The sequence below is a fragment of the Stegostoma tigrinum genome, chromosome 4 (genome assembly GCF_030684315.1).
Source record: "Stegostoma tigrinum isolate sSteTig4 chromosome 4, sSteTig4.hap1, whole genome shotgun sequence".
NCBI lineage: Eukaryota > Metazoa > Chordata > Chondrichthyes > Orectolobiformes > Stegostomatidae > Stegostoma > Stegostoma tigrinum.
In genome coordinates, this window is record NC_081357.1 from 98,569,060 (window position 1) to 98,594,022 (window position 24,963).

The 24,963-nt window shown below is 40.1% G+C and overlaps 1 protein-coding gene across 3 annotated transcripts in view; it reads right to left on the reverse strand.

Moving 5' to 3' along the window:
* Positions 1–5,170: 5,170 nt before the first annotated feature.
* LOC125452528 (frizzled-3) overlaps positions 5,171–24,963 on the reverse strand; it is a 108,548-nt gene continuing 88,755 nt past the window's right edge. For all 3 annotated transcript variants that reach the window (XM_059645566.1, XM_059645565.1, XM_059645567.1), the window contains 3 exons: positions 18,377–18,525; positions 15,630–15,863; positions 5,171–11,002 (listed from right to left, as the gene is read on the reverse strand). In XM_059645566.1, the coding sequence (XP_059501549.1) occupies positions 10,792–11,002; positions 15,630–15,863; positions 18,377–18,525 (594 nt within the window). In that variant the 3' untranslated portion in view covers positions 5,171–10,791. The remainder of the gene's footprint in view (positions 11,003–15,629; positions 15,864–18,376; positions 18,526–24,963) is intronic.

Sequence of the window (24,963 nt, forward strand, 5' to 3'; positions counted from 1 at the left end):
TTTAAATATAGCCTCTTATTATGGTAGAGAGCAATGAGGGGCCAAGAGAATTTCCTACAGCAGTGCTTGGTCCAATTCAACGAGAAAGGAGGCACTGCTAGACGTTTCTAGAGAACAAAGTGGCTCATGGAGAAGGAAAGTGCACCTAAGGGACAGTGATTTTTGCCTCAGTGTTTAGGATGATGGTAGCAAAGGGCAAAGGATGATCCAGATTAAGAATAATTAACTGGGAGATAGCTGACTTTGAACGAACAAGACAGGTGGGCTGAATATATTGGAACCAAAGGTTAACAGGAAAAACCGTAGGTCAACAATGGGCTACCTCCAAAGAAGAGACTGTTTTTGCACAGGTGAGGTACATTTCCTCAAAAGGGAAAGGGAGAGTAAACAACTGATAGTTCCTGAATTCAAAAAAAGGAAATAAAGATTATGGTCAGCAGTGACTCAGCAGGGTGGCACAGTGTCTCAGTGGGTCGCACTGCTGCCTCATTGTGCCAGAGACTGGGTTTGATTCCAGCCTTGGGTAACTGTGTGGAGTTGGCACATTCTCCCCATGTTTATGTGGGTTTTCTCCTACAGTCCAGAGATGTTCAGGTTAGGTGGATTGGCCAAGTTAAAATGCCTATAGCATGTAGGTTAGTTGGATTAGTCATGGGAAATGCCTGGGTGGAATGCTCTCCAGAAAGTTGGTGTGGACTTCTTGGACTGAATGGCCTGTTTCCTCACAATAGTGATTCAATGATAAAGGAAAAGATACGCTTTTGACAAATAGAAAATACAATTGAGAACCAAGTTGAAAAAGCAAAGAGGGACGATGAACAAAGAATAGCAACTACCATAAAGGGGGAATCCCAAAGGTGTTCATACCATTTAAACAGTAAAAAGGTGGCAAACGGAGGAGCAGGGTCAAGTGGGAATCAAACACAGGATTTATACATGGAAGCAGTAGGCATAGCTAAGGTGTTAAATGTGTATGTTACAACTGTCCTTACTAAGGAAGGAACTGATGCCCAAGCTATGATGACAGAAGAAGAGTCAGTCATTAGAAGGGTTAAAAATTGATAAGGAGGTAGTGTATGAAGTACTATCAGCAATTAAAGTTGATAAAACACTGGGACTGGATCAGATGCATCCAAATACATTGAATGAATTAACAGTAGGATTTTCAGAGGTATTGGCAACAGTATTTTGAACCCTCGACTCAGGAGTGATACTAAAGGAGTGGAGAATTGCAAATGTAACATGTTTGTTCTCAACAGTTTGCAAGAATAACCAATTACAAACCAGTCTGTTTAACTCGCTCGGTTGAGATATTTCTTCAAACAATTATTCAGGATAAAATTCATAGAAAAATGTAAATTAGCAAAGGCCAGCACAGAAACAAAAACAGAAAATACTGGAAAAACTCAGCATGTCTGGCAACATCTATGGAGAAAAACCAGAGTAAATGTTTTGGGTCCAAATGTTTTGGGACCGTTTTTTAGAACTCAAACCCAGCACAGATTTTGTTGAGGGGAAAATCACACCTATCTAATCTGGAATTCTTTGAAGAGGTAAACACAAGCAGTTGATGAGGATAACAACAGATCACGCAGTAGCATAAAGTGTCATTTACTTTATTAATAGGGGCATAGAATCTGGAGCAAGAGAATTATGCTGAAATTGTATAAGACACTAGATGGACCTCAGTTGGAATATTGTGTACAATTCTGGGCATGACCCATTAGATAGGATGTGAAGGCACTGGAGAGAGTGTAAAGTTTACAAGAATGGTTCCAGGATAAGAAACTTCAGCCATGGAGATAGAGAAGTTGGGACTGTTTTTCTTGCAGAAAATGTTAGCAGGAGATAATGATAGAGGTTTTCAAAATCATGTGGGAACTGAGCAGTAGTTTGAGAGAAACTATCCCCTCTCATAGAATAATCAGTATAGATTCAAGGTCATTTGTAAAAGAAGTGATTGTGATGCAAGAAAAAACACTTTTGGACATAACGAATTGTTAGGGTTGGGAATGAGCTGCCTGGACATGCGATTCAGACAGGTTCAATTTAGGCATTCAAGAGGGCAGTTTTAAAAAACAAAATCACTCATGGGATGTGGACATTGATGGCTGGGGCAACGTTTATTTCCCATCCCTAGTTGTTCTTGAGAAGGTGGTGCTTAGCTGCTTTCTTGAACTGCTGCAATCCAGTTGGTGTTGGTACGCCCACAGTGCTTTTAGAAAGGGAATTCTAGGATTTTGACCCAGCCATACTGAAGGAAAGGCGGTGTATTTCAAAGTCAGAATGTTGAATGGCTTCGATGGGAATTTGCAGGTAGTGGTGTTTCCATGTATTTACTGTCCCTGTCCTTCTTAAATGGCAATGACCACAGGTTGAGGGTGCTGCTAATGAGATGTGTAATTCTGCAATATCTTGTAGATGATATACCTTGCTGCAAAGCATAGTGGTGGAGGGAATGAATGTTTGTAAATGTGGTGCCAATCAGGCAGGCTGCTTTGCCCTGGATGGTGTAAAGCTTCTTGAGTGTTTTTGGAGCTGGACTCTGCCAAGCAAGTATGGAGTAGTCCATCACACTTCTGTCTGTACGTTGTAGGTGGTGGAGAGGCTTTGGGGAGCTTCGGGGTGAGTTATTCACTGCACAAAACCTAGTTTCTGACCTGCCCTGTAGTTATATAGCTTGTCCAGTTTTGTTTCTGGTCAATAGCAAGCTCCAGACTGTTGATAGTAGAGGTATCAGTGATGGCAATGCTGTTGAATCTCAAGAGGCAACAATTAGATTCTCTCTTCTTGGAGCTAGTCACTTGTGTGGTGCAAATATTACTTGCTACTTGTCAGCCCAGGCCTGAAAAGTGTCCACGTCTTGCTGCATTTAGAGATGGCCTACTTCAGTATCTGGGGAATTCCGAATGGGGAACATTATGCAATCATCAGCCAACATCCCCTTTCTGACATTATGATGGAGGAACGTTTATTGACAAAGCAGCTTGAAATAATTGTAGAACTTGAGAAGAGATGTCCTGAGTCATACCTGGGCAATTTTCCAAATTGTCGCGTGGATGCTAGTGACTTAGCTGTAGTGGAATAGCAAAGCTATGGTTGTAGCAAGTTCTGGAACACAAGTCCCATAGTATTTAGTATCTAATGCATCTAGTCGAGCCATGATATCACATGGAGTGAAAGTGAACTGAACGGGCTGAAGACTGACATCTGTGATGCTGAGGATGTCAAGAGAGGGCTGAAGTTATTCCATTTGGCAGATTTGACTGAATTGCAAATTTGCCAGCCTTCTCTTTTGCATTGTTGTGTGTTAGGCTCTCCAATTATTGAGCATGGAGTAAGGGTGCAGCTTCCTCCTCCAGTGAGTTAGTTGTCCACCACCATTCACGATTGTTTGCGGCAGGACTGTGGAGTTTAGATCTGAGCTGTTGGTTATGAAATTGCTTAGCTCCATCACTTGTTACTTACACTGTTTGGCACGGATAGAGCCCTATTTTGTGGCTTCATCAGATTAACACCTCATTTTTAGGTATGTCTGGTGCTTTTCCTGGCATTCTGTTCTGCACTCTTCTTTGAACCAGGGTTATCTTCTACAATACTAACTTTGCAGAAACAGTAGATGCAGAAAGGGTGGGAAATCTGGAACAAGGGAAGAGTCTCAAGATAAGAGACAGATTATGTACAGTTGATTTAAACCAAGCCTTGTGATCAACTGTCAATTCCTGCATTCTCCATGACGTTGCCTGTACCTCAGTCCACTTGGCAATCCATTGCCATTCTGCTGTTATGCAGTTAAATTTTGGTTTTTCCTCCCATATTGGCACTTGTGAATTGCCTTGGTGAGTGCAAGACAAAAAGTTTTGCAAGTATGTCTTTTTTCAGCAACACTCAATTTTTATACTAACAAACTATTACTGGGACATAAAGTCAATGGAGAAGCAAACCATCAAATAAATTGCATTTTAGTAAATAGATTAATTTTATAGTAAATAAATCTAAAATTATTTTGGAGCTAGTGAGTTTAGCAGTAATTATGAACTTATTACACTGTTACAGTCCTGCTATATTTTATTCAATTTGGGGTATTTCTTCCAAGGGTTTTTATATGAGGACTACTAGCTAAGAATAGAAATCTTCTTAGCTTCAGTCAATTTCTGAAAATCACCTTCTGAAACTTTTTAATTTAAATCCATTTTTTAAAAAAACAGAATATTAATGCATTGTTCTGATGTTCTAATTTGTACAAAAGACAAAACTCTGCAAAACAATGAGATTAAAAATCAAAAATTCCAACAAAAAATTGATAAATAATTGCAATCACATAATATGAATGAAATCATGATTTAATTATTTTATTAGAAAATCTATTGTTCTCAAAAAAAAGTCTGATTTACCACCACTACATTTCAACATCTATACAATCACAGTTAAAGTGCTAAAACTGAAAAAAAAGACTTAACTAAACATCCACACAATTCTAATGTAAACAAAAAGGTTCTTTATGGGGCGAGTGCAAGTTACAAGCTTTTCTCTTTTGCCATTTTAGTGTTGGACAAAGGCCCAACTAATGTATTCTTTATACCACCAGTTTGCTTCTGATGGTAAAACACAATAGTTCTCAACAATCCAACAATGACAATGTCAGGAGAAGGAACAATCCCTGAACATGATTTTTAATTACCATCTCAAATCAGGATTATGTTGATGACAACTACTGTTTGCCAAGCTCACCACTTTGTTCTGAATGTGGATAGATTACCAAACAGAAGTGTAGTTTTCGCATAGCTACCCCATCACATCTGCTCCTAACATGTCAGAAGACTTGTGGCCACATGTGCTAACAATACAAAGAGGAAGATCGAGAACAAGCTGGAAGGAGTATCAGGTTTGTGACTTCTAATATAAAAAGAATTTAACAGTTCTTCATTGTTGCTGAATCAGCCTCAGGGCAAGTACTTTACACTTGGTGGCTTCCATTGATAGCTGTTTAGTAGAAAAGGAGTAGAAATAGGTATAGACAACCAAGTGTGAAGCTGGATGAACACAGCAGGCCAAGCAGCATCTCAGGAGCACAAAAGCTGACGCCTCGGGTCCTGACCCTTCACCAGAGACCTTCATCAGAGACCTCTCTGATGAAGGGTCTGGGCCCGAGGCGTCAGCTTTTGTGCTCCTGGGATGCTGCTTGGCCTGCTGTGCTCATCCAGCCTCACACTTTATTATCTTGGATTCTCCAGCATCTGCAGTTCCCATTACCTCTGATAGAAATAGGTATAGTTAGTTAGCCACTATTTTCACCCCATTTCAACAACTAATCAATGTCAACCTAAACCCAGAACAAGATTTCATTGCAAATAATGCAACGTCTATTTCTATACCTCAAATTATTAAAGTACAGCCACTACAACTTGCCCAGAATAATTTTAATATAAAAATAATTAAGAAACTCACAATTCCTCAATCTTCATTACCTCTTTTTGATTATTCTTTATAAATTCCCAACATTGGCATTTTCTTCTCTCATCTAACGCACCTTTCTGCTTGCAATTTTTGTACCATACCTCACTTATTGCAATTCAGATTAAGTGTTACTTTTGGGAGGTGGGTTGGAGGCAACTGGGAATGAAAGGAATCAAAGAACAAAGAACCCTACAGCACAAGAACAGGCCCTTCAGCGCTCCAAGCCTGCGCCGATCAAGATCCTCTGTCTAACCTGTCCTCTATTTTCTAACGGTCTGTGTCCATTTGCTCCCTGCCCATCCATGTACCCGTCCAAATATATCTTAAAAGACGCTAACATGTCTGCATCTACCAGCTCCGCTGGCAACGCATTCCAGGCACCCACCACCCTCTGTGTAAAGAACTTTCCTCGCATATCAGTTCTGTCTTCTTCCTTTCTAAGCATTCTATGTCATACACCATTCACAACAAAAATGTCTAATTTTAGAACAAAGAAGAAATAATAATTGCCAAAGAAGTTGACAGACCAGAACACTGTTGTTGGAGATAATGATATGTGGACAAAGCTAAGCTAGGGCTTGGAAAAGTCTAAAAATTGTTGGAGGAGCACTAGAGATACTAGTTCCAGAGTTAAGGTGGGGAAGTAGGAGAACAGAGATGGCAATGAGTAATAATTTCATAATATTGACTTTGCAGAAAATCGCAACGGTACATAACAGGTATGTTGGACTTTTCAGGAACAAGGGAAAACTGAAGAGAACTTTATTGAAATCTGTCCAGACTGTCAGAAAAGTCTCCCGGATATATTCAAATATATAGCTTTAGCAAGTTAAACACTTAGTCACCAAAGAGCTATATGTACTCTTTGGAAGCACTGAATATTTTTAGATGTTTAATGTTGATGAACGAAGAGCGAAATGTTAAACAAGTAAATACTGATCTGTATAAAATGTCAGAAAATAAAGACATTATTATTTAGCAGCTGTAATAAGAGAACTGATGAATATCTAGAGTTCACTTTAACAAAGAAAATGGACTGCGTATGAAGGAGATTAATGTTGTGCAAAAGAAAGGAAATCTCTTGAAAGTGAAATGAAATTCACAGACTGATTTGTTTCTATTAACATGAATACCCTCTCTGAATTAATGGGTTAGAACAACTAAACCCAGATTAAATCAGACTTTTCAAAACAATGATAGTCACTTGGTTCTCATTTTAGTGCTCAATGATAATAGAAACCTAGGGTCTAGGCCAACAATTGAAAAGGCCAAGGACCAACTAGAGTAAAAAATAATTTACTAGGGAAGGGCCAGCTAGAAAGATTGTCAGGCAAAACTGTAATTGAACAATGGACAGTTCTCTAAAGAGGAGACAGTTCAAGTATAGTTGACATACATCCCCACAAAAGAGAAAAAGTAGGGAAGCTAAAGCCAGAGGACTTGGGTGACAAGAATGATAGATACTGATCATAAACAGAGAGAAAAAGGACATATGTCATAACAACAAGCAAGAACCAGGCTGAACATAGAAAGAAAAGAAAAATAACAGCGAAGAGAAAATATGAGTAATGGCTAGTAACTGACGTAAAAAGGAACAATTATGAAAGAGGTGCAGGAGAGAAGTGTAAAGAGGAATAGGTTCGATTCGGGACTAAAGATGGAATTGATAGAGAGATAGAAAGCATGACTGAGGAAATACATGATCACTTTGAATTCATCTTAAGCAAAGATGATATTGCCAAAGTCATTGTGAAACAAGAAACAGTTGAGACGAAGGACAGCTTTAAAAACTGATAAAGTAGTATTAGAAAGTCTGCTATACTTAAATCTACTTTAAGTCACCAGAATCAAATTAGATGGGGATAAAGGGTGAAAATTGTGGAGTTACTGGATTCAATCTTCCAATCCTTGTTAAATGTAGGTGATGCCAGAAAAGTGGAAAACTGCAAATGTCACAGTCTTACTAAAAAAAATGCAAGGAATAAGCCTTGCAACTACAAGTAATTCCCAACAATATGTCCTGTAAGCTGTATGGGTACACAGATGCTTAGAAATTCCTTGCACAGGTGTCCCAGTGCCATTTCCAAAACAGACTACTGGTCTCAGAAGCTGCTGCCATACATGGCACTCTGAGGTCCTTGCAGCAAATAAAACATTAGAGGGAATGTTGGTCAATTCCCTTAACATTGTTGGCAGAAGTTTTAGAAATAATCTGGGTTTAAAGAAATGAATTTTTGATAGCTTTCCTTAATTAAGAACAAGTCATGTTTAATTTGATTGTTACTTCATCAAAAAAAGGGGGATTGACAAGGATAATGTGGTTGATGTGGTCCACATGGACTTCCAAAAAATGTTTGAACAAACGTCAAATAACATGCATGTTAGCACAGTTGAAGCCTATCGAAGGAAATTGTTGATGTGAAAAATAAGGTGGCTTATGACAGGAAACAGCGATCAGTGGTTAATAGTTGGTTTAGACTTGCTGAAGGCACACTGTGCTTAGAGATAAGACCATAGCTTTTCTTAACCTGTATTCATGACCTAGGTCAATGTGTGGCACATTTTAAAAATATGAAAATGACACCAATTTTGAAGCACTGTAAACAATGAAGAGGATAGTGACAGACTGTAAAGGAGCATGGGCCACAGTATTAGAATAGGTAGATAGGTGGCAGTTGAAATTTAATGCATATATATGAAGTGACAAGTTTTGGTAGGAAGGCAAGGAGAAATAATATAGAGAATACAGTTCTCAAAAGGAAGTGGACATAAGGTTGAGGAGGATGGGAACTGACAAAGCCTTTGAAGTTTACAAGGAATGTAGGAAAGACCTTAAACATGGAATTATAGGGGCTAAAATGGGGTCATGAAAAGTCATTAGGTCAACAAAAATTTGAAGAGAATACTGGAGAAACTTAGCACGTCTGATAGCTTCAGATTCTGAAGAAGTCAAACCCCAGATTTAAAACAAACTTTCTCTCTCCACAGATGCTTCCAGACTTGCTGATTTTCTCCAGCATTCTCTATGCTTTTTTCACATTACCAGCACCTGCTGTATATTTGCTTTTATTTCAAGTTTATAGAAGATTTCACAGAGTTATTCAAGGTCCAAAGAATTCCAGGAAGAATAAACAGGGAAAAATGTTTTGTCGAAAGCTCAAGAACAGGAAAATTTAAGTTTACTAGCAAAGGACTAGATAGGCATAAAGAAATAGCTTTTAATGTAAGTGCTAAGAAATCTGCAATGTTTTCCTGATGATGTCGTGGAAACAGATTTAATAGTGGTTTTCTAAAGGAAAGTGGATAATTATCTAAGAAGAAACATGCAGGGTTATGGGGAAAAGCCCAAGAAGTGGGATTTGTTGAGTAGCTCGAAGTCAGCATGGGCATAACAGGCCAAGTGGCTTTTCTGTCGTGTAAATATTCCATGATTCTCTAAATACATCACTATTCCAGCCTAATTCACTAAGGAATGATAACATGCAGATAGATACAAGGTACTGAGAGTCTGATCAGACTGTTTAGAAACTTCATTTGATACTTTTTACAGACTCAGCACATCCTCAAATACTTTACAGCCAACTGTAAAGGTAGCAGGTAATTTGTATGAGCAGGATCTCTCAGATATTAATGTGATAATGACCAGAAATGTTCGTTGTGGAATACTGTTTTTGCAAAACTGAGGGAAAAGATGGGATTTAATGTACCTCTGACAGTGCAGCAACTTGTCAGTACTCATAAAACAGTGTTGGCCTAGATTTTGTTCTCAATACTGGAGAACGGAGCTTGCATTCATTTATCTTTTGAATCAGGGATCCAAGTGGCACCACTGAATTATGGATGGCACCAGTGAGGTGGGTTGGAGGGTCTCAGAGGCCTTCACTGCCCTTTGTCATCTGCATTATACTAATTGGATATTTCAGAATTACTGTGACATTTAATTACACAGAAAACACATTTGTGAAGATACTGGTGAACGTTTGAAAGTACCTACTTAGGCTAAGGTTCAGTTCAAAGTTTGGCAGGATACCCAATCTCTAGGTTTTTCCAATTTTTAAAGTTTTGTTTCAGATCATTTCAGACAAATTGCAATTAGAAAGTTACTTTGTTTGGAAGGACACTAACAGGATCACCAACAGATATTTTAGGTAATGAATGAACCCAAAGTTGCTGGTGAAGGACTTGCCATCAGCAGTACAATTCATTTGTCCACATTATTTTTTATTTTTGAGGTGGGTGGCAGAGTGTGCTGGGAGGGGGCATGGGGCAATATTATTCCAGAACCATTAAGCTTTCTCATCACATGGTATAACAATAACTTTGAGGTGTATTGCATACCACCGTAACAAGAAGTTCCCCATTAAAAAAAAACTTTTCATGGCATGTAAGCATCGTTGGCAAGGCCAGCATTTGTTACTCATCACCAAAAATGCACTTTTTGGGCACAACTCCATTTCACCACCCATAAACCCTGCCCTTAATTAGCAACATGTTATTTGGCAAAGCTGCCTCATCTGTTACTTATCCTAATGGTCAGATAATAGAAGGAGCACTGAGGTAGCATTGCAACATCCTGACCCAAATAAAAACTAAACAAAAAACTGTGCATCAGCCCCTTTACAAAACCTACCTCATTTCAAGAACATACAATGTATTTTTACACTTTATCACATCTTTTCATTGTTTCTTTCAAACTGTGCATCCAGTTTCTAATAACAGAATTTAATCTTAGAGATGGGAGTTCGGAAAACGAACAGGTTTGCTATTAATGTTTTTACCATTGTAGCCATCAACATAATAAAAACAGTTCCAAACAATGATCCTTTTGACTATCATGTAGACATGAGAATGGTGTCAGATTTTGCATAAGAAATGTATGTGTTCATCTAAAGATGTCTCAGCAATGATACAATAAGTTTTTTTTACATTTTGGATCACATTGTCCTTGAAGAGGAATCCAAGCTTTCTACCCTCCCAGTTTTACAAAATACCCAGAATGAACAGCAGTCTGTTAGGAATGAGATGCCACTTTGAACTTCCTTCTCTTTCGTCTTTATATTGGTTGCATCAGTTGAAATATATCTTGCCTTTTGTTGTTTCAAAGAAGAGTTCAAGTCATTTTTATGTCAGCATCTATCTGAACTTTCTTGTCAGCATTAATGACAGTAGATGAAACTGCAATTAACAAGATCTATTATCTATTTTGCTGCCGTTGGCCTATTGTAACAACTGCCAGTGAACAAACTTCCTCTTGTAAATGCTCTGTAAACAGCATTTCCCATCTTCTGTTAAAAAGTTTGTTTCCTTTGCTTTCCCTGGGAAAGGTGGTTACATTTAGGCACTTGTGCAGTCTTCCTCAATGACTCGGTTCATGCTGGTACCGTGCGTAATATGAGTTGCTGGGTTGGTCAGGTCCCTGATACTGCTTTGCCGGGACTGGTCATTCAGGCGGTGCTGGCTGCTTTGCCGGGACTGGTCATTGAGCCTCGGCAGACTACCATGCACCAACCGCTCATCCAAACCTCTGAAGCTGCATGGTGTATATCTGATTAAAAAAAACAATGGGCGAGGTTCCAATTAACCATCACATAGATAGTGGATTAGTGCAAAAGTTAATAAAACATTGTGGGCTAAGGTGGGTCGGGGCAGAATGGGGCTTCAGAACAGCAAAGTTGATTGAGTTTTGACAGTACCATAAAACAATGTTCCAGTGAATCTTCTGTTTGAACACTGATGGTGGAGACTGAAATCTGGTTTATTGAACCCCACTGACTGCTAATGAAAAGTGGGGATTCTAACCTGAATGGATATTCTCCCTGCACATCAAAAACACTGCACACCTCCCCTACTTTTTGCAGTTTACAAATGTTTACATCTAAAATGTGGTGAAGTGTTAATTACAAGCCTCCAAATAAACTTTGTACCCTCTCTTGCCTGCTGCTTTGGCAGGGTCCTGGGTATATGTTGCTTCGGGAAAACGTTTTAAGGAAAACAAACTGCATCCTGATATCCTAGTATAAACAGAATATGAAAAACTTAATGAATGTAGTCTTTGAATCTCTCTCCATTGGTGTCCTCCCCCAGACACACTTATTGTTATTGCTCATCTACAAATCTTCAGTGTGAATATTGCAGGTCATTTCATCACTTGAGGCCTGCTAGGCTTTGCCTTCATGCAATGTCTGTACGTGTACCATTCCAGCAGAAGCTGTGGCACCCCTAGCAATGTCCAATCGATGCAAGGGAAGGACCTTATTATTGATTTTATCCTTTGATCATGCTCCACTGCTCAATAAGATCATGGGTGATCTTTTATTTTAACTCCATCTTCCTTAATGCCCCTAGTAGCCGAAAATCTATTGGCATCTGTTTTGAATCTGTTCAACGGTGGAACATCTGCAACTTGCCGGGATAATGAATTTCAAGCATTCATATTCCTTAGAAAAATCTTTGCTTATTGCAGCCTTAAATGGCCATTCTTTATTCTAAGAATGAATACTATAGATTCTTCAATCTCAACATCTACTCTGATAACTTGTTTATTTCAATTAAAATTGCCTTATCTTTCAAGGCCTCCACAGGATATAAGCTTTATCTACTCAACCTATCCTCAAAGGGCAACTGCAGCACTCCTCTCCAGGGTATGTTCTTCCTCAGAAGAACAGACCAATATTGCAAGCACTACTCCAGGTGTGGTCTCAGCAATACCCTGTATAATTGAAGTTAAACTCATTTATGTTTATACTTGAATTGTTTTGTTACAAAAGCTAGTAAATACACCATTTACTTTTCCACTTTCTTGCTGTCCCCTGCAAGTTAACATTCTACACTTCATGTACAAGATCACTCTACTGACTCTGAATGTAAACATTTTCCAGTCTCTCATCATTCAAAATATTCCTTTTTAAACATTTTTGTTACCCAGTTGCTTCTGCAAAGTTCATGATCACTCACTCAACCTATGTCCCTCTACAGTGTCTTTGCATCACCATCACAAACTTTTCCCACATAACATTATATTATCAGAAAATCTACATGAGAGGACTGAGTAATCTATCAAAGTCACGAACAAAGATTTCAATCAGCTCAGAAGTACTGCTCTTTGTGATTCACCACTGGTTACAGCCTGACAACCCAAAAACGTACAGTTTATCCTTTGTTTTCTGCTCCTTAATTAATCCTCAAATCACGTTCACACTATTGCTTAATCCTATGAGTAATAACCTCTTCTGTGGTATTTACTGAATGCTGATTTGAACATTCAACTACAGGGCATACATAGTACATTCCCTCTTATCCATCACAAGTTACTCCTCACACCACCACTGAATTTGCCAAACATGTTTTTAGTTTTATAAATTTGTATGACCCTACATAATTTTGCAATTTTCAAATTGTCACTATCATGTTCCAAATAATAGATTCTTGCAATTTTTCTACTACTTAAGATAGGCCAACTGGCCGCTATGTTCCTGTTCTCACACTTCTCACAGCAAACCTATATTTAATACCATCCAGTCCTTGGGAACTATTTGAATCCAAGGAATTCTGGAAGATCAAAACTAATATATTCATTATTGTTGCAGCTGTTTCTTTTAAGACCCTGGAATGTAGATCATTAAGTCCAGGGATCTGTTCCCAATTAGTTCCCTTAAACCAGTACTTTTTCACTTCTAGAACAGGTCTCTTTAACTTCATCATTCTTGCTAAGCCTTCAGTTCTCCATTACTTTCAGATTGTTCTTGGGCGTTCTGATGCAAAGGCAGATACAAAAACATTGAACAAATTGCTTTGGCATTTCCTTATTCTTCATCATAATTTAATCTCCATCTGTCTGTAGTGCCTTGTTTACATACCCACAGGGACATTTGCAATCTGATTTTACGTCACTTGCTAGTGTTCTCTCATACTCCCTTTACTATTTCCTGCTTGACTTTTTTTTTACTGAATTCCAAAATCCTACTACTACTTGAGTTTAAGATAATAAAATGTGAGGCTGGATGAACACAGCAGGCCCAGCAGCATCTCAGGAGCACAAAAGCTGATGTTTCGGGCCTAGACCCTTCTCTGATGAATGTCAGCTTTTGTGCTCCTGAGATGCTGCTGGGCCTGCTGTGTTCATCCAGCCTCACATTTTATTATCTTGGATTCTCCAGCATCTGCAGTTCCCATTATCACTACTTGAGTTTACCACTCTTTTCACAACTAAGTTCTTTGTTTGATCTAATGCCATCTTTTAACTTCACATTAGACACGATTAGGCAGGTTTCTGCGTTTTTTTGGTGCCTTAAAGGATTGCAAATTTAATTCAAACAATTCTTGCTTGGGGGATGGGCAACAGCTGGAGGTCCTACTCCAGATTGGGACCAATAACATGATTAGGAAGGGGGTGTGATCCTGCAATTAAGGAGACAGGTAGAAAATTAGCAAACTGCAACTCAAAAGTATTAATCTCTGGATTACTCCCTGTGCCATGCACAAGGACGGACAGAAATCGGAAGAAAAGAGAGGAATATTTGGCTGGAAAGATGGTGCTGCAGGGAGGGGTTTAGACAGCTGATAAAATGAGATTGATTCTGGGTAAGAACTGGCACCTGTACAAGCTGAACATATTGCACATGAAGCGTGAGCACTGAGCTCCATGAGGCTGTTTAGCATGTGTTTGGGGTTGGGAAAAGAGATGTGAAAAACTCAGAGAGCGGACATGGGCCTAATGGCTGCCTGCACAGTGACATTTCTGTGATTTCAATACCCTTTTCCATCAACATCTTAAAACAGATGTAGTCACCAGTTTAGAAGATTTGTATGTCACTAAAATGTAAAAACAGGAATAAAAGTAATTAACAGTGGCCCTTGAACATTTCGTTGTTTTGCCACTACTGAAATGTGACAAATTAAGCTGGATAATTCAGGATATTCAGTTCTTCAACACAGTGTGTTGGTATCATTTCAAGGAAAGGCTCCTGAAGAAAATGCGGAAACTGATGCTTGTACTACATTACTGATTCACAATAAAATCTTTGTTAATCTCAAAGTCATTTGTTGCCTAATTAGATGTACGGATGGCATTGTAGGAAATATTTACTATATATTTTTACATATCATTTACAGTTCAGAAACAGGCTAGTTTGTCCATGTCACTACGTCTGTTCTACATGAACCTCTTCCCACCCTGCTACATTTACTCCTCTGAACATATCCCCCTCTACACTTTATTCTTTTGTATGCTTATCCAATTCCCTTTCTACACATCTTATGCTAGCCATTTAAACTACCCCATGCACTCCACATTCTCACCACTCCTTGGCTAAAGAAGTTCCCCTTGTTTTTGTTTACTGGATTTTAGTGACTGTATCACAGATATGGCTCCTAGAACTGATCTCATCAAGTGAAAACATACTTTAAACATCTACACTATCAAGCCTGTTCATAATTTTAAAAGCCTCCAGAAAATCATCCTCAGTCTTCATTTCTCCAGGAAGATGAGCCCTACTCTGTCCAGATCTTTCCGGTAACTCTCAGTTTTGGTCATTTCCATTTGCAAATTGTCAGTTACCCTGCATCTTTTTTGCACCCACATATTAGGGCTAAGAAATGGTCCTCAAGATGTGGTCATTCACTGTGAAAGAATACTAACAGTTGAGCAACACTGCTTAGTTCAAATTTACACCCGTCCATTTAGGAAGACCTCATAGAATCACAGAATGCCAACTTTGTAGAAAGGGGCCATTTGGTTCACCAACCCTCCGAAGAGATTCCCACCCTGATCCATACCGTCACCCAAACCACTTAATATTACATGGAGTTTTTACCATGGCTAACCTACACATACCTAGACACTACAGGCAATTTTTAGCATGGCCTATTCACCTAACCAGTACATTTTTAGACTGTGACAGGAAACCAGAGCACCCAGAGGAAACCCACGCAGATATGGGGAGAACGTGTCTTCACACAGACAGCTGCCCAAGGTTGGAATCAAACAGTTTCCTGGTGCTAAGGGGCAGCAGTGCAAACTACTGTGCCAACACGCCACCCCCTTCTGTTCCTCATACCACATCAGTACTGAGCCAGGACAACCTGACTGAACAGTGCAGGTGTCTATCTGATGCGTTTATTTTAATAAGGTCTCTTTGATACGCAATTTGTATTTCTGCAATGGCTCCACTCACCTGCCATCTCTTGATCTGTGCAGGCTGCCGTGGTAACTGCTAGGTTTACTGTGGACACTGCCAGCCTTGCTCCTTTGGTCATCCATGATGGCAAGGTGCTGTGAGGAGGCATGAGTGGAGGTTCCTTGTGTAGAGGTGCCTCGGGATTTGCGGATGATTGGGGTGTTGGGGTCTCTCAACAGTGACTGAGCAAACTCGGGTTCCTGCAGTACTTGACGACTCTCATTTACAGAGCTGAAAAGGAAAGGCGGGAGATATGGGTCAGTTATAGAATCCAGTTGAAGTTAAGATGCTTAGGCAAACTCTTAGGTTTCAGTTATCTCCCATCTCTAAAAAGAAATTTTATTATTGATTAGTTTCTGACTACCAGTCCCAGCTTTTAAAATGTATCAAAATTTAGGTATTTTAGCCATGGAAAGGGTGCAGTGCAAATTTTTCAGAACAAGGGAGCCTCATCTTGAAACTACAGACATGTCATTCAAAAATGTCAATCAGGAGCATTTCATTCTTCACAAAAACAATAAGGAAAATTTGGAATTTTCACCAACAATAAGCTATGGATATTGGGTGACAATTCAAATATTCAGGATTGACAGACTTTCGGGAGGCAAGGCACCAAGGGATGTGCAAATGGGAGTTGAGATGCAGATCAGTCGTGATCTGACTGATCTGCTAGAACAATGGAATATGCTCAAGGGCAGAATGGTCTCCTTTGAAGATATCCCCAGGGAAGGAACGTACTTCTCAATGCATGCTAAGAAGTGCAGATACTTTCTGAAGAAACTTAGTGTAATAAGTTCCATGTCGTGGAGATGCCGGTGTTGGCAAGGCTGGGCAAGGTCATAGTCCAACAGGTTTATTTGAAATGGCGAGCTTTTCAATTGCTGTTCCTTCGTCACAGGTGATGAAGGAGCAATGCTCAAAAAGCTTGTGATTTCAAATAAACCTGGTGTTGTGTGACTTCTGACCTTAATAAATTCCATGTATCCTTTTCAAATGAACAATGCCTACTGAACTTCTCACTACAACCCCAGCCACTGCCCATTAACTGCTAATCCTGAGAGATCTGGCGATCCAAAGCTGTGGGATCTTCTGGAACCCACTTAACCTCGGCAGCAACTGATTGGTTGTATTGGGAACAATAATTCACCGGACTCAGTGACCTTACATGAGATGAATTAAAATTTACAATAGTTCACTTATTCATTCATCAGTACAGACACAAACAAACAAATGGCTCATTAGGCACAAGTACAGAAAATGCTGCAGGGTGTGAGGTGACTCTTGAGAAAACACGGGTCAACGGACCTACAATATTATTTCAGTAAGAGCTGTGGATCAGTGCCTAACATTCAGAAGGCCTTGAGCTAACAGCCCACACGTTACAAATATAAAGTTTGTTCTGTTTTGGGATTGTGTCATTAACTCAGGGTGAACCAGAGGAATGAAGAGGGGAATGTCACCTGTTTTGAATTCCTTTTGACCATAAGCTTGGGTGACGTAAAGGCTAATGGGTGCAAGAATTTTCTACTGGGAACAAGGTACAAGGTTTTTGCACCTGTGGATGATGGCAAGCACACTTGCGATGACTGTGTGTAGACTGTTGGTCTCCAAGTCTCACAGGGAGGTGTTAAGAACTTTACATTTTATAGCAAGTTATATTTGAACTGTCTATCAAATTCCGAGATAGAACAGACATAGGAAATGTGCAATGCTTTTCGTTAGGGCTGGGCTTTCGGAAGGAAAAGTCAATAGAAAAATTGAGTTATTCAGAGTGCAGGTTTCTTAGGATATTCCTGAATCTCTCAGACAAGTCAGTTTGCGAGAACATAAGGGAACAAGAAAGACAAAAAGAAACAACCAGTTCTGCACATGAAGCAGAATAAGTGCTGTCTGATTACTCAGCAAGGAACTCATTTCCCAGATAGAACAAACAGATTTGTGAGGATTTAAATGCGGAAGATTCACGTCGCTTTAGAATGGAAGGTATCGCCAAAGTGACCCTCACTATGAAGATGAGCTCAGAGGTTAGACATTACACAACTGGGAAATGAAAAGAAATATGCTGGCTGAAATTAAAAATAACCTTGGATTAGTTCCTGCAGAATAAAGTGTTCACTTAAAGGACAGAGGAAAATAGATTTGTGGTAGGGATTTTTGATCACAAGTCACATGGGGAACCTATTCTGTGGTTTAAAGTTGCCCACTAAAATGAGTTAATCAAGATTTTTACCTTTGTTAACAAAGTGTGAAGCTGAATGAACACAGCAGGCTAAGGAGCATCTCAGGAGCACAAAAGCTGACTTTTCGGACCTGGACCCTCTGTGCTCCTGAGATGCTGCTTGGCCTGCTGTGTTCCTCCAGCTTCACACTTTGTTATCTTGGATTCTCCAGCATCTGCAGTTCCCATTATCTCTGATCACAATTTTACCTTTGTTGTTGTGAGAGCCTTCCAGTCACTAGAAATTCAGATATCCTTTAAGTTATTGGTCTGTATAGGCTTGTAATACACTGTGGACACTGGAGCGGTAATAAAGATTGACATTTTTGTTGATTGCAGTACTGAGGGACCATTGCACTGTTGGAGGTGCTGTTTTTGGATTGAGATGTTATATCAGTCTTTTAGTTGGACACAAAATCTCCCAGTTCACACCTCCTCCCTAAATAAAGATACCAGGGACAGGGCAAGCAGTGGGAAAAGAGGGCACCATTAGGAATGCCAGGGCACATGCCTCAAGTGTACTCACTCTTTCTTCTTGCGTCCATGGAAGAAGCTAGCCCATTCAAAGCAGGTCTTCTTACTGCCAACCCAAAATACAGAAGGAATTCCAACAACCAGAGCCATCAGGTACTTCATAAGGAAGAGAATAAGATCAGGATGACTCACCTGGGTCACCTAATGAGAGACAAGGATAGTTTAATAATAGTATTTTAAAACCAACTCAATCCATTTCATTCTATAAGGCCCACACCTCAATGATTAGTTTACTTTCTTTAGATGGATCCTGATTGATAACACACTATCATTCTGCATTCTACTACATCATGTCTCTTACAGGCCTATGAACTCGGCTGCATTATAAACAGTGCATTTACCCTTTAACTATAGGGTGTAATGTCCTCTATTCACTAACTTCATCAAAAATGCTTGAGTAAAAAGGTCTTATAAATGTTTTTGTTAAAACTGATGAAGGGCAAAGTACAATCTTTCCCAACTAAAGAAAGGTTGGTCTGTATTAATTATTCATTAATTTATCAAATTCACTTGACGCAGGCAATGGGGAAAATTAATAACGCTTCTAAACAATCTTCAATAATTTAAGACTTCAGGATTATATAATAACTGTATTTTGTCTCCACAGAACCACAGAGGATCTGGTTTCAGGCTTCTCTTCTTGCAGTCAATAGCAGTGGTTACTTTAAGCATAAAGTTACTGAAAGAGAACTCATTATCAGTTACCTCACGGTGCTGTCTTAAGAACATTCACTCAAAACTTGATCCGACAAAATACCAAATCATATTGTAAAATCAATGTCTTGGACTGTTCCATCACCATTCCAGGGTATATCATGATTCACCAGCAGGATTAACCTCCCAAAACATGGATGTATGGTTTGTAGTCTGAATGGTGTGGTCCCAAAAATCCTGACAATGGACTCCTAAGAGTCAAATGGCATCAGGACAAAATGGGCGAGGGAAAGGTCTATGAATACCACTTACGCCCAAGCTCTACACTGGAAGCCATTTGGAAATAAAAGCACAGAGAACAGTTTCTCCAACCCAGCCTCCAGAAATGCCCACACCAAGGCTATTTCGCTTGGAATCAGTGGAACTCCGTGTGCCCTCAGCCAAAACCAAATGCAAGAAAAGCAAAAGCAGTTCTTTCATGGACATTGCCTATTTTGGAACGATTGCAATAAATTGTTTTTAAAGGCATTTGTTGTATTTTTCCCTTACCCTCATGCTCTTACTGCTCTGAACACTGACCTTGGCCATGGGTGGCCCAGCCCTAGGTCTCTGCCAATGCTGTATTACCAGCTGCTTAGAGGTGTTTAGGATAGTAATAGAGCTACTGTCCCAAAGGCTTTCTTTGTATCTTAGCACTTTGTTTCCATTTGACACCTCCCCATAAAGGCATGTCTGCAATTAAGAAGTCATAACGATGCAGGAAACTGATTGAGACCTGTATTGGTCTAATGAACCATACCACATGCCATCTAATGATATTGTTATAGGAATTTGAATATAGATAAAGCTAAATTACAAAACTCAAAGTTTCATACACTACATGTGGGGCAGCACAGTGGCTCAGTGGTTAGCACTGCAGCCTCACAGCACCAGGTACCGGGTTCAATTCCCACCTCGGGCGACTGTCTGTGTGGAGTTTGCACATTCTCCCCATGTCTGTGTGGGTTTCCTCCAGGTGCTCAGGTTTCCTCCCACAGTCCAAAGATGTGCAGGTTAGGTGGATTGGCCATACTAAATTGCCTGTAGTGTTCAGGGGTGTGTGGGTTATAGGGGGACGGGTCTGGGTGGGATGCTCCAAGGGGCGGTGTGGACTTGTTGGGCCGAAGGGCCTGTTTCCACACTGTAGGGAATCTAATCTTAAAAAAAAAGAGCAAGAACTAGAATGTGCTATGGGTGGGGGAATTCTGTGGGCCATGACCAATAGTTTAATAGCTCCACTACTGAACAAGCTGACACAATCCCATATGATAGCTGTCAAACTGGGTGTGTAATAGGTATTGCAAGGAACTAAATGAGGGAAAAATTTGCCTGTTGTAGATGAATCTGTCTATGATAATACTGGAAAGTGTGACCAATACATAATCCTTGGGAATCACCCATATATAGGTATTTTGTGGGGTCAGTTATATCAACTGTAGTGCAGACAAATAGCAATGGGTTCAATTCCCACTCTGATTGAAATAGATTTAGGCCCTACTTCCTCACCCTGGCCTTTAACAAATTCATAGCATTGGCTATGATTTAACAAGCCTCGAATAATCAAAGGTGCTATCTTGAGAAATATATGCTACATCAAAAAACTATCACTTCCAGGTTTCCTTCAAGTCACGTATCAGCCTGGCTTGAAGATATATCACTGCTCATTCATCATTACTCATAGAGGCATGCAGCATGGAAACAAACCCTTTGGTCCAACTCATCCATGCCGATAAAGTTTCCCAAACTAAACTAGTCATATTTGCCTGTGTTAGGCTCATATCCATCTAAGCCTTTTCTATTATCCTATTTATTTCCAAATGTCTTTTAAATGCTGTAACTGTATCTGCATCTACCACTTCCCCAGCAGTTCATTCCACGTATGAATCACTCTCTGTGTGAAAACACGGCCCCTCACGTCCCTTTAAAATCTATCCCCTCTCGCCTAAAACTTATGACCCTGGTTTTGAGCCCCCCTATCTGAGGGAAAAGGCTTTTGCCATTCACCTTATCTGTTCTTCTCATGATTTTAAAAACCTCTAAGGTCAATTCTCAACTTCTTCTGCTCCATGAGAAAAGTCCAAGGTTATCCAATCTCTCTTTATAATTCAAACATACCAGTCCCAGTAACATCCTTTTAAATCTTTTCTGCACCCAGTCCAATTTAATGATGTTCTTCTGATAGGACAGTAACTAGAACTGTACACAGTACTCCAAAACTGGCATCACCAATGTCCTGTACAATTGCAACATGATGTCCTAACTCCTATAACTCAATGGTCTGACCAATGAAGGCAAGTATGTCAAACGGCTTTTTCATCATCCAGTCTATCTCTGACACAACTTCTAAAGAACTATGTACCTGAATCCCTACGTCTCTTTATTCAAAACCACTTCCCAGTGTCCTACATTAACTGTGTAAGTCTTGCCCATGTTCATCTTACCAAAATGCAAAACCCCTTGCATTCATTTAAATTAAACTCGACAGTCAAACTGAACAAGATCCCTTTGTAATCTTAGATAAGCTTCTTCACTGTCCATTATACCACCAATTTTGGTGTTAACCACAAACCTACTAACCATGTTTCCTAAATTTTCATCAGAATAGTTTTATAAAAATGACAAACAATGGACCCAATATCGATCCCTCTGGCACACCACTGGTCACAGGTCACCTGTTCAAAAGACAACCTTCTGCACTACTCTGTCTCACAACATCAAGCCAATTTTGTACCCAACTGGCAAGCTCTCCCTGAATCTCATGTGATCTAACTTTACTAACCAGTCTACCTTGCAGAACCTTGTCAAAGGTTTTCCTAAAGTCCAAGTAGACGTCATCTACCACTCTGCCCTCATCTATCTTCTTGGTCTCACCTTCAAAAAACTCAAACAAGTTTCTGAGAAATGATTGCCCGTGCACAAAACCAAGCTGACAATGCCTAATCAGTCCTGCCCTCTCCAAGGACATGTAAATTCTGTCTCTCAGAATGCCCTCCAACCCACCAGTGACGTCAGACTCACCAGTCTTTAGTTCCAGGCTTCACCTTGCAGCCTCTCTTAAATAAAGGAACAACATCAGCTACTCACTGGTCTTCTGGCACCTCACCCCTGGCTGTAGATTATACGAATATCTCTGCGAGGGGCCCCACAATTTCTTCCCTAGCTTTCCACAATATCCTGAGATACACTCGATCACGTCCCTGAGATTTATCCACCATGTTTTTTTAAGACTTGCAGCATCTCCTCTTCTGTCATACGGGCTGTTTTCAAAACAGCAATATTTATCTAAGATAACAAAGTGTGAAGCTGGATGAACACAGCAGGCCAAGCAGCATCTCAATATCACAAAAGCTGACATTTCGGGCTTAGACCCTTCATCAGAGAGGGGGATGGGGAGAGGGTTCTGGAATAAATAGGGAGAGAGGGGGAGGCAGACCGAAGATGGAGAGAAAAGAAGATAGGTGGAGAGGAGAGTATAGGTGGAGAGGTAGGGAGGGGATAGGTCAGTCCAGGGAAGACGGACAGGTCAAGGAGGTGGGATGAGGTAGTAGGTAGGAAATGGAGGTGCGGCTTGAGGTGGGAGGAAGGGATGGGTGAGAGGAAGAGCAGGTTAGGGAAGCGGAGACAGGCTGGGCTGCCCCTCTCTGATGAAGGGTCTAGGCCCGAAACGTCAGCTTTTGTGCTCCCGAGATGCTGCTTGGCCTGCTGTGTTCATCCAGCTTCACACTTTATCTTGGATTCTCCAGCATCTGCAGTTCCCAATATCACTCCGCAATATTTATCTCCCCAGTTCCCTAGCTTCCATGTCTTTCTCCACAGTAAATACTGACTCAAAATATTTGTTTAGTATCTCTCTTATGTCCTGTGGATCCACATGTAGACAACGTTGTTGATTTTTAGGGGCCCTGTTCACTCCCTGTTTGCTCTTTTGCTGTTAATATACTTGTAGAATGTCTGAATTATTCTTAGCCTTATCTGTCAAGGCTATTTCATATCCCCTCTTTGCCCTCCTGATTTCCCTCTTAAGAATGCCCCCACCTCATACTCTTTAAAGAGATTCATTTGATCGCAGTTGTCTGTACCTAATTTATGCCTCCTTATTCTTGACCACAGCCTTAATACCTTTATTTGGCCATTGTTCCCTATTCCTACCAGCCTTACCCTTCATTCTAACAGGAACATACTGCCTCTGAACTGTCATTATCTCACTTCTGAAAGCCTCCCATTTACCAGTTATCCAATTACCTGTGAACAAGTCTACGCCAAACAACTTTTGAAAGTTCCTGTCTCATACCATTAAAATTTGGCCTTACTCTAAATTAGAACTTTAACTTTTATACAAGGCTTTTCCTTTTCCATAACTATTTTACAACTAACAGAATTATGATAATTTGTCCCAAAGTGCTCCCCAACTAACACTTCAGTAGCTTGCCCCACCTTATTTCCCATAAGAAGGTCAAGTTTTGCTCCTTCTCTAGTACTTACATCTGCATATGACAAAGGAGCTTTTCTTGAACACATCGGACAAATTCCTCCCTGTCCAAGCCCTTAACAACATGCTTTACTCCCACAACAATAGAACAAACCAATGATCTACAACTATCACATCTAATCATGAAATGACAGTGGGCAATTAAACCAGCCAGAGGAGGCAGATCCAAAATCTTCCCTTCCTTCAATGGATGGGCAAGCCCTGCACATCAATACAAAAGACAAAACTGAAACATTTATTATCATTTCCAACAGAGGTGCCACATGGATGAGCTATACACCACAAGATACAAGTGCAGAAGTAGCTCATTGGCCTTTCAAGTCTGCTCTATCGTTTAACTATATCATTGCTGAGCTTATAATGCTGAATTCCATTTTCCTGCCCTATCGCCGTAACCGTTGATTCCATTAACTAATTAACAATCTCAACCTTGAATATACCTAATAACCTATGTGACAGCCTTCTGCAGCAAAGACTTCCACAGATTCATTCCTCAAGAAAACATTCTTCCTTATGTCTTAAAATGGGCAACGGTTTGGGAGAGTTAATAGGAACTGCAGATGCTGGAGAATTCGAGATAACAAGGTGTGGAGCAGATGAACCCAGCAGGCCAAGCAGCATCTGAGGAGCAGGAAAGCTGATGTTTTCGGCCTAGACTCTTCAGTCTAGGCCCAAAAAGACAGCTTTCCTGCTCGGCCTGCTGTGTTAATCCGGCTCCACACCTTGTTAACCGTTTGGGAGATTTATTTTTGCGCCAAAGTGCATAACTCACATTTTCCCAATTATATTCCATCTGTCAAGTATTCGCCTTCTCTCGAAACAGGTCTATATCCCTTTCTAGCTGAAGGACTTAAAACATGTGCTCCAGAACTAGCCACACCCTCACACAAGGGACAAACTCCAGTAAGCTCCAACAGTGGAACCTACTTAATAATATGAACAATTACCAAGGAATCTGTCATCTACAAAAAGGATAAACCTAAATCTCGATAATTACCCTCCCAGCTTGTCCTTAATCATTGGCAAAATGATGGAAGGTGGCTGTGCCATTAAGCAGTACCTACTTAGTAATTACCTGTACTACTGCTTTGTTTAGGTTCTGTCACAGTCACTCTGTTTAGGTCTTGGTCCACATATAAACAAAAGAACAGAATTCTGGAGGTGAGATGGCAGTGATGGTCTTGACATCAAGGTAGCACATTTCAGCATGTGTGATATTAAGGAGAACGAGCAAAATAAATAGGTCGGAACCCTGGGAGGTCGGTGGTGATGCACTGGAGTCCAGCATGGGGGAAGTTTCTGGTACTGCTGTTCCCGTGTTTCTGCTGCCCTTGTTTTTCTAAAGGTTCTGGATTAGTAGTTTCTCTAGCAGCCTTGGTAAATTTCTATACTGCATG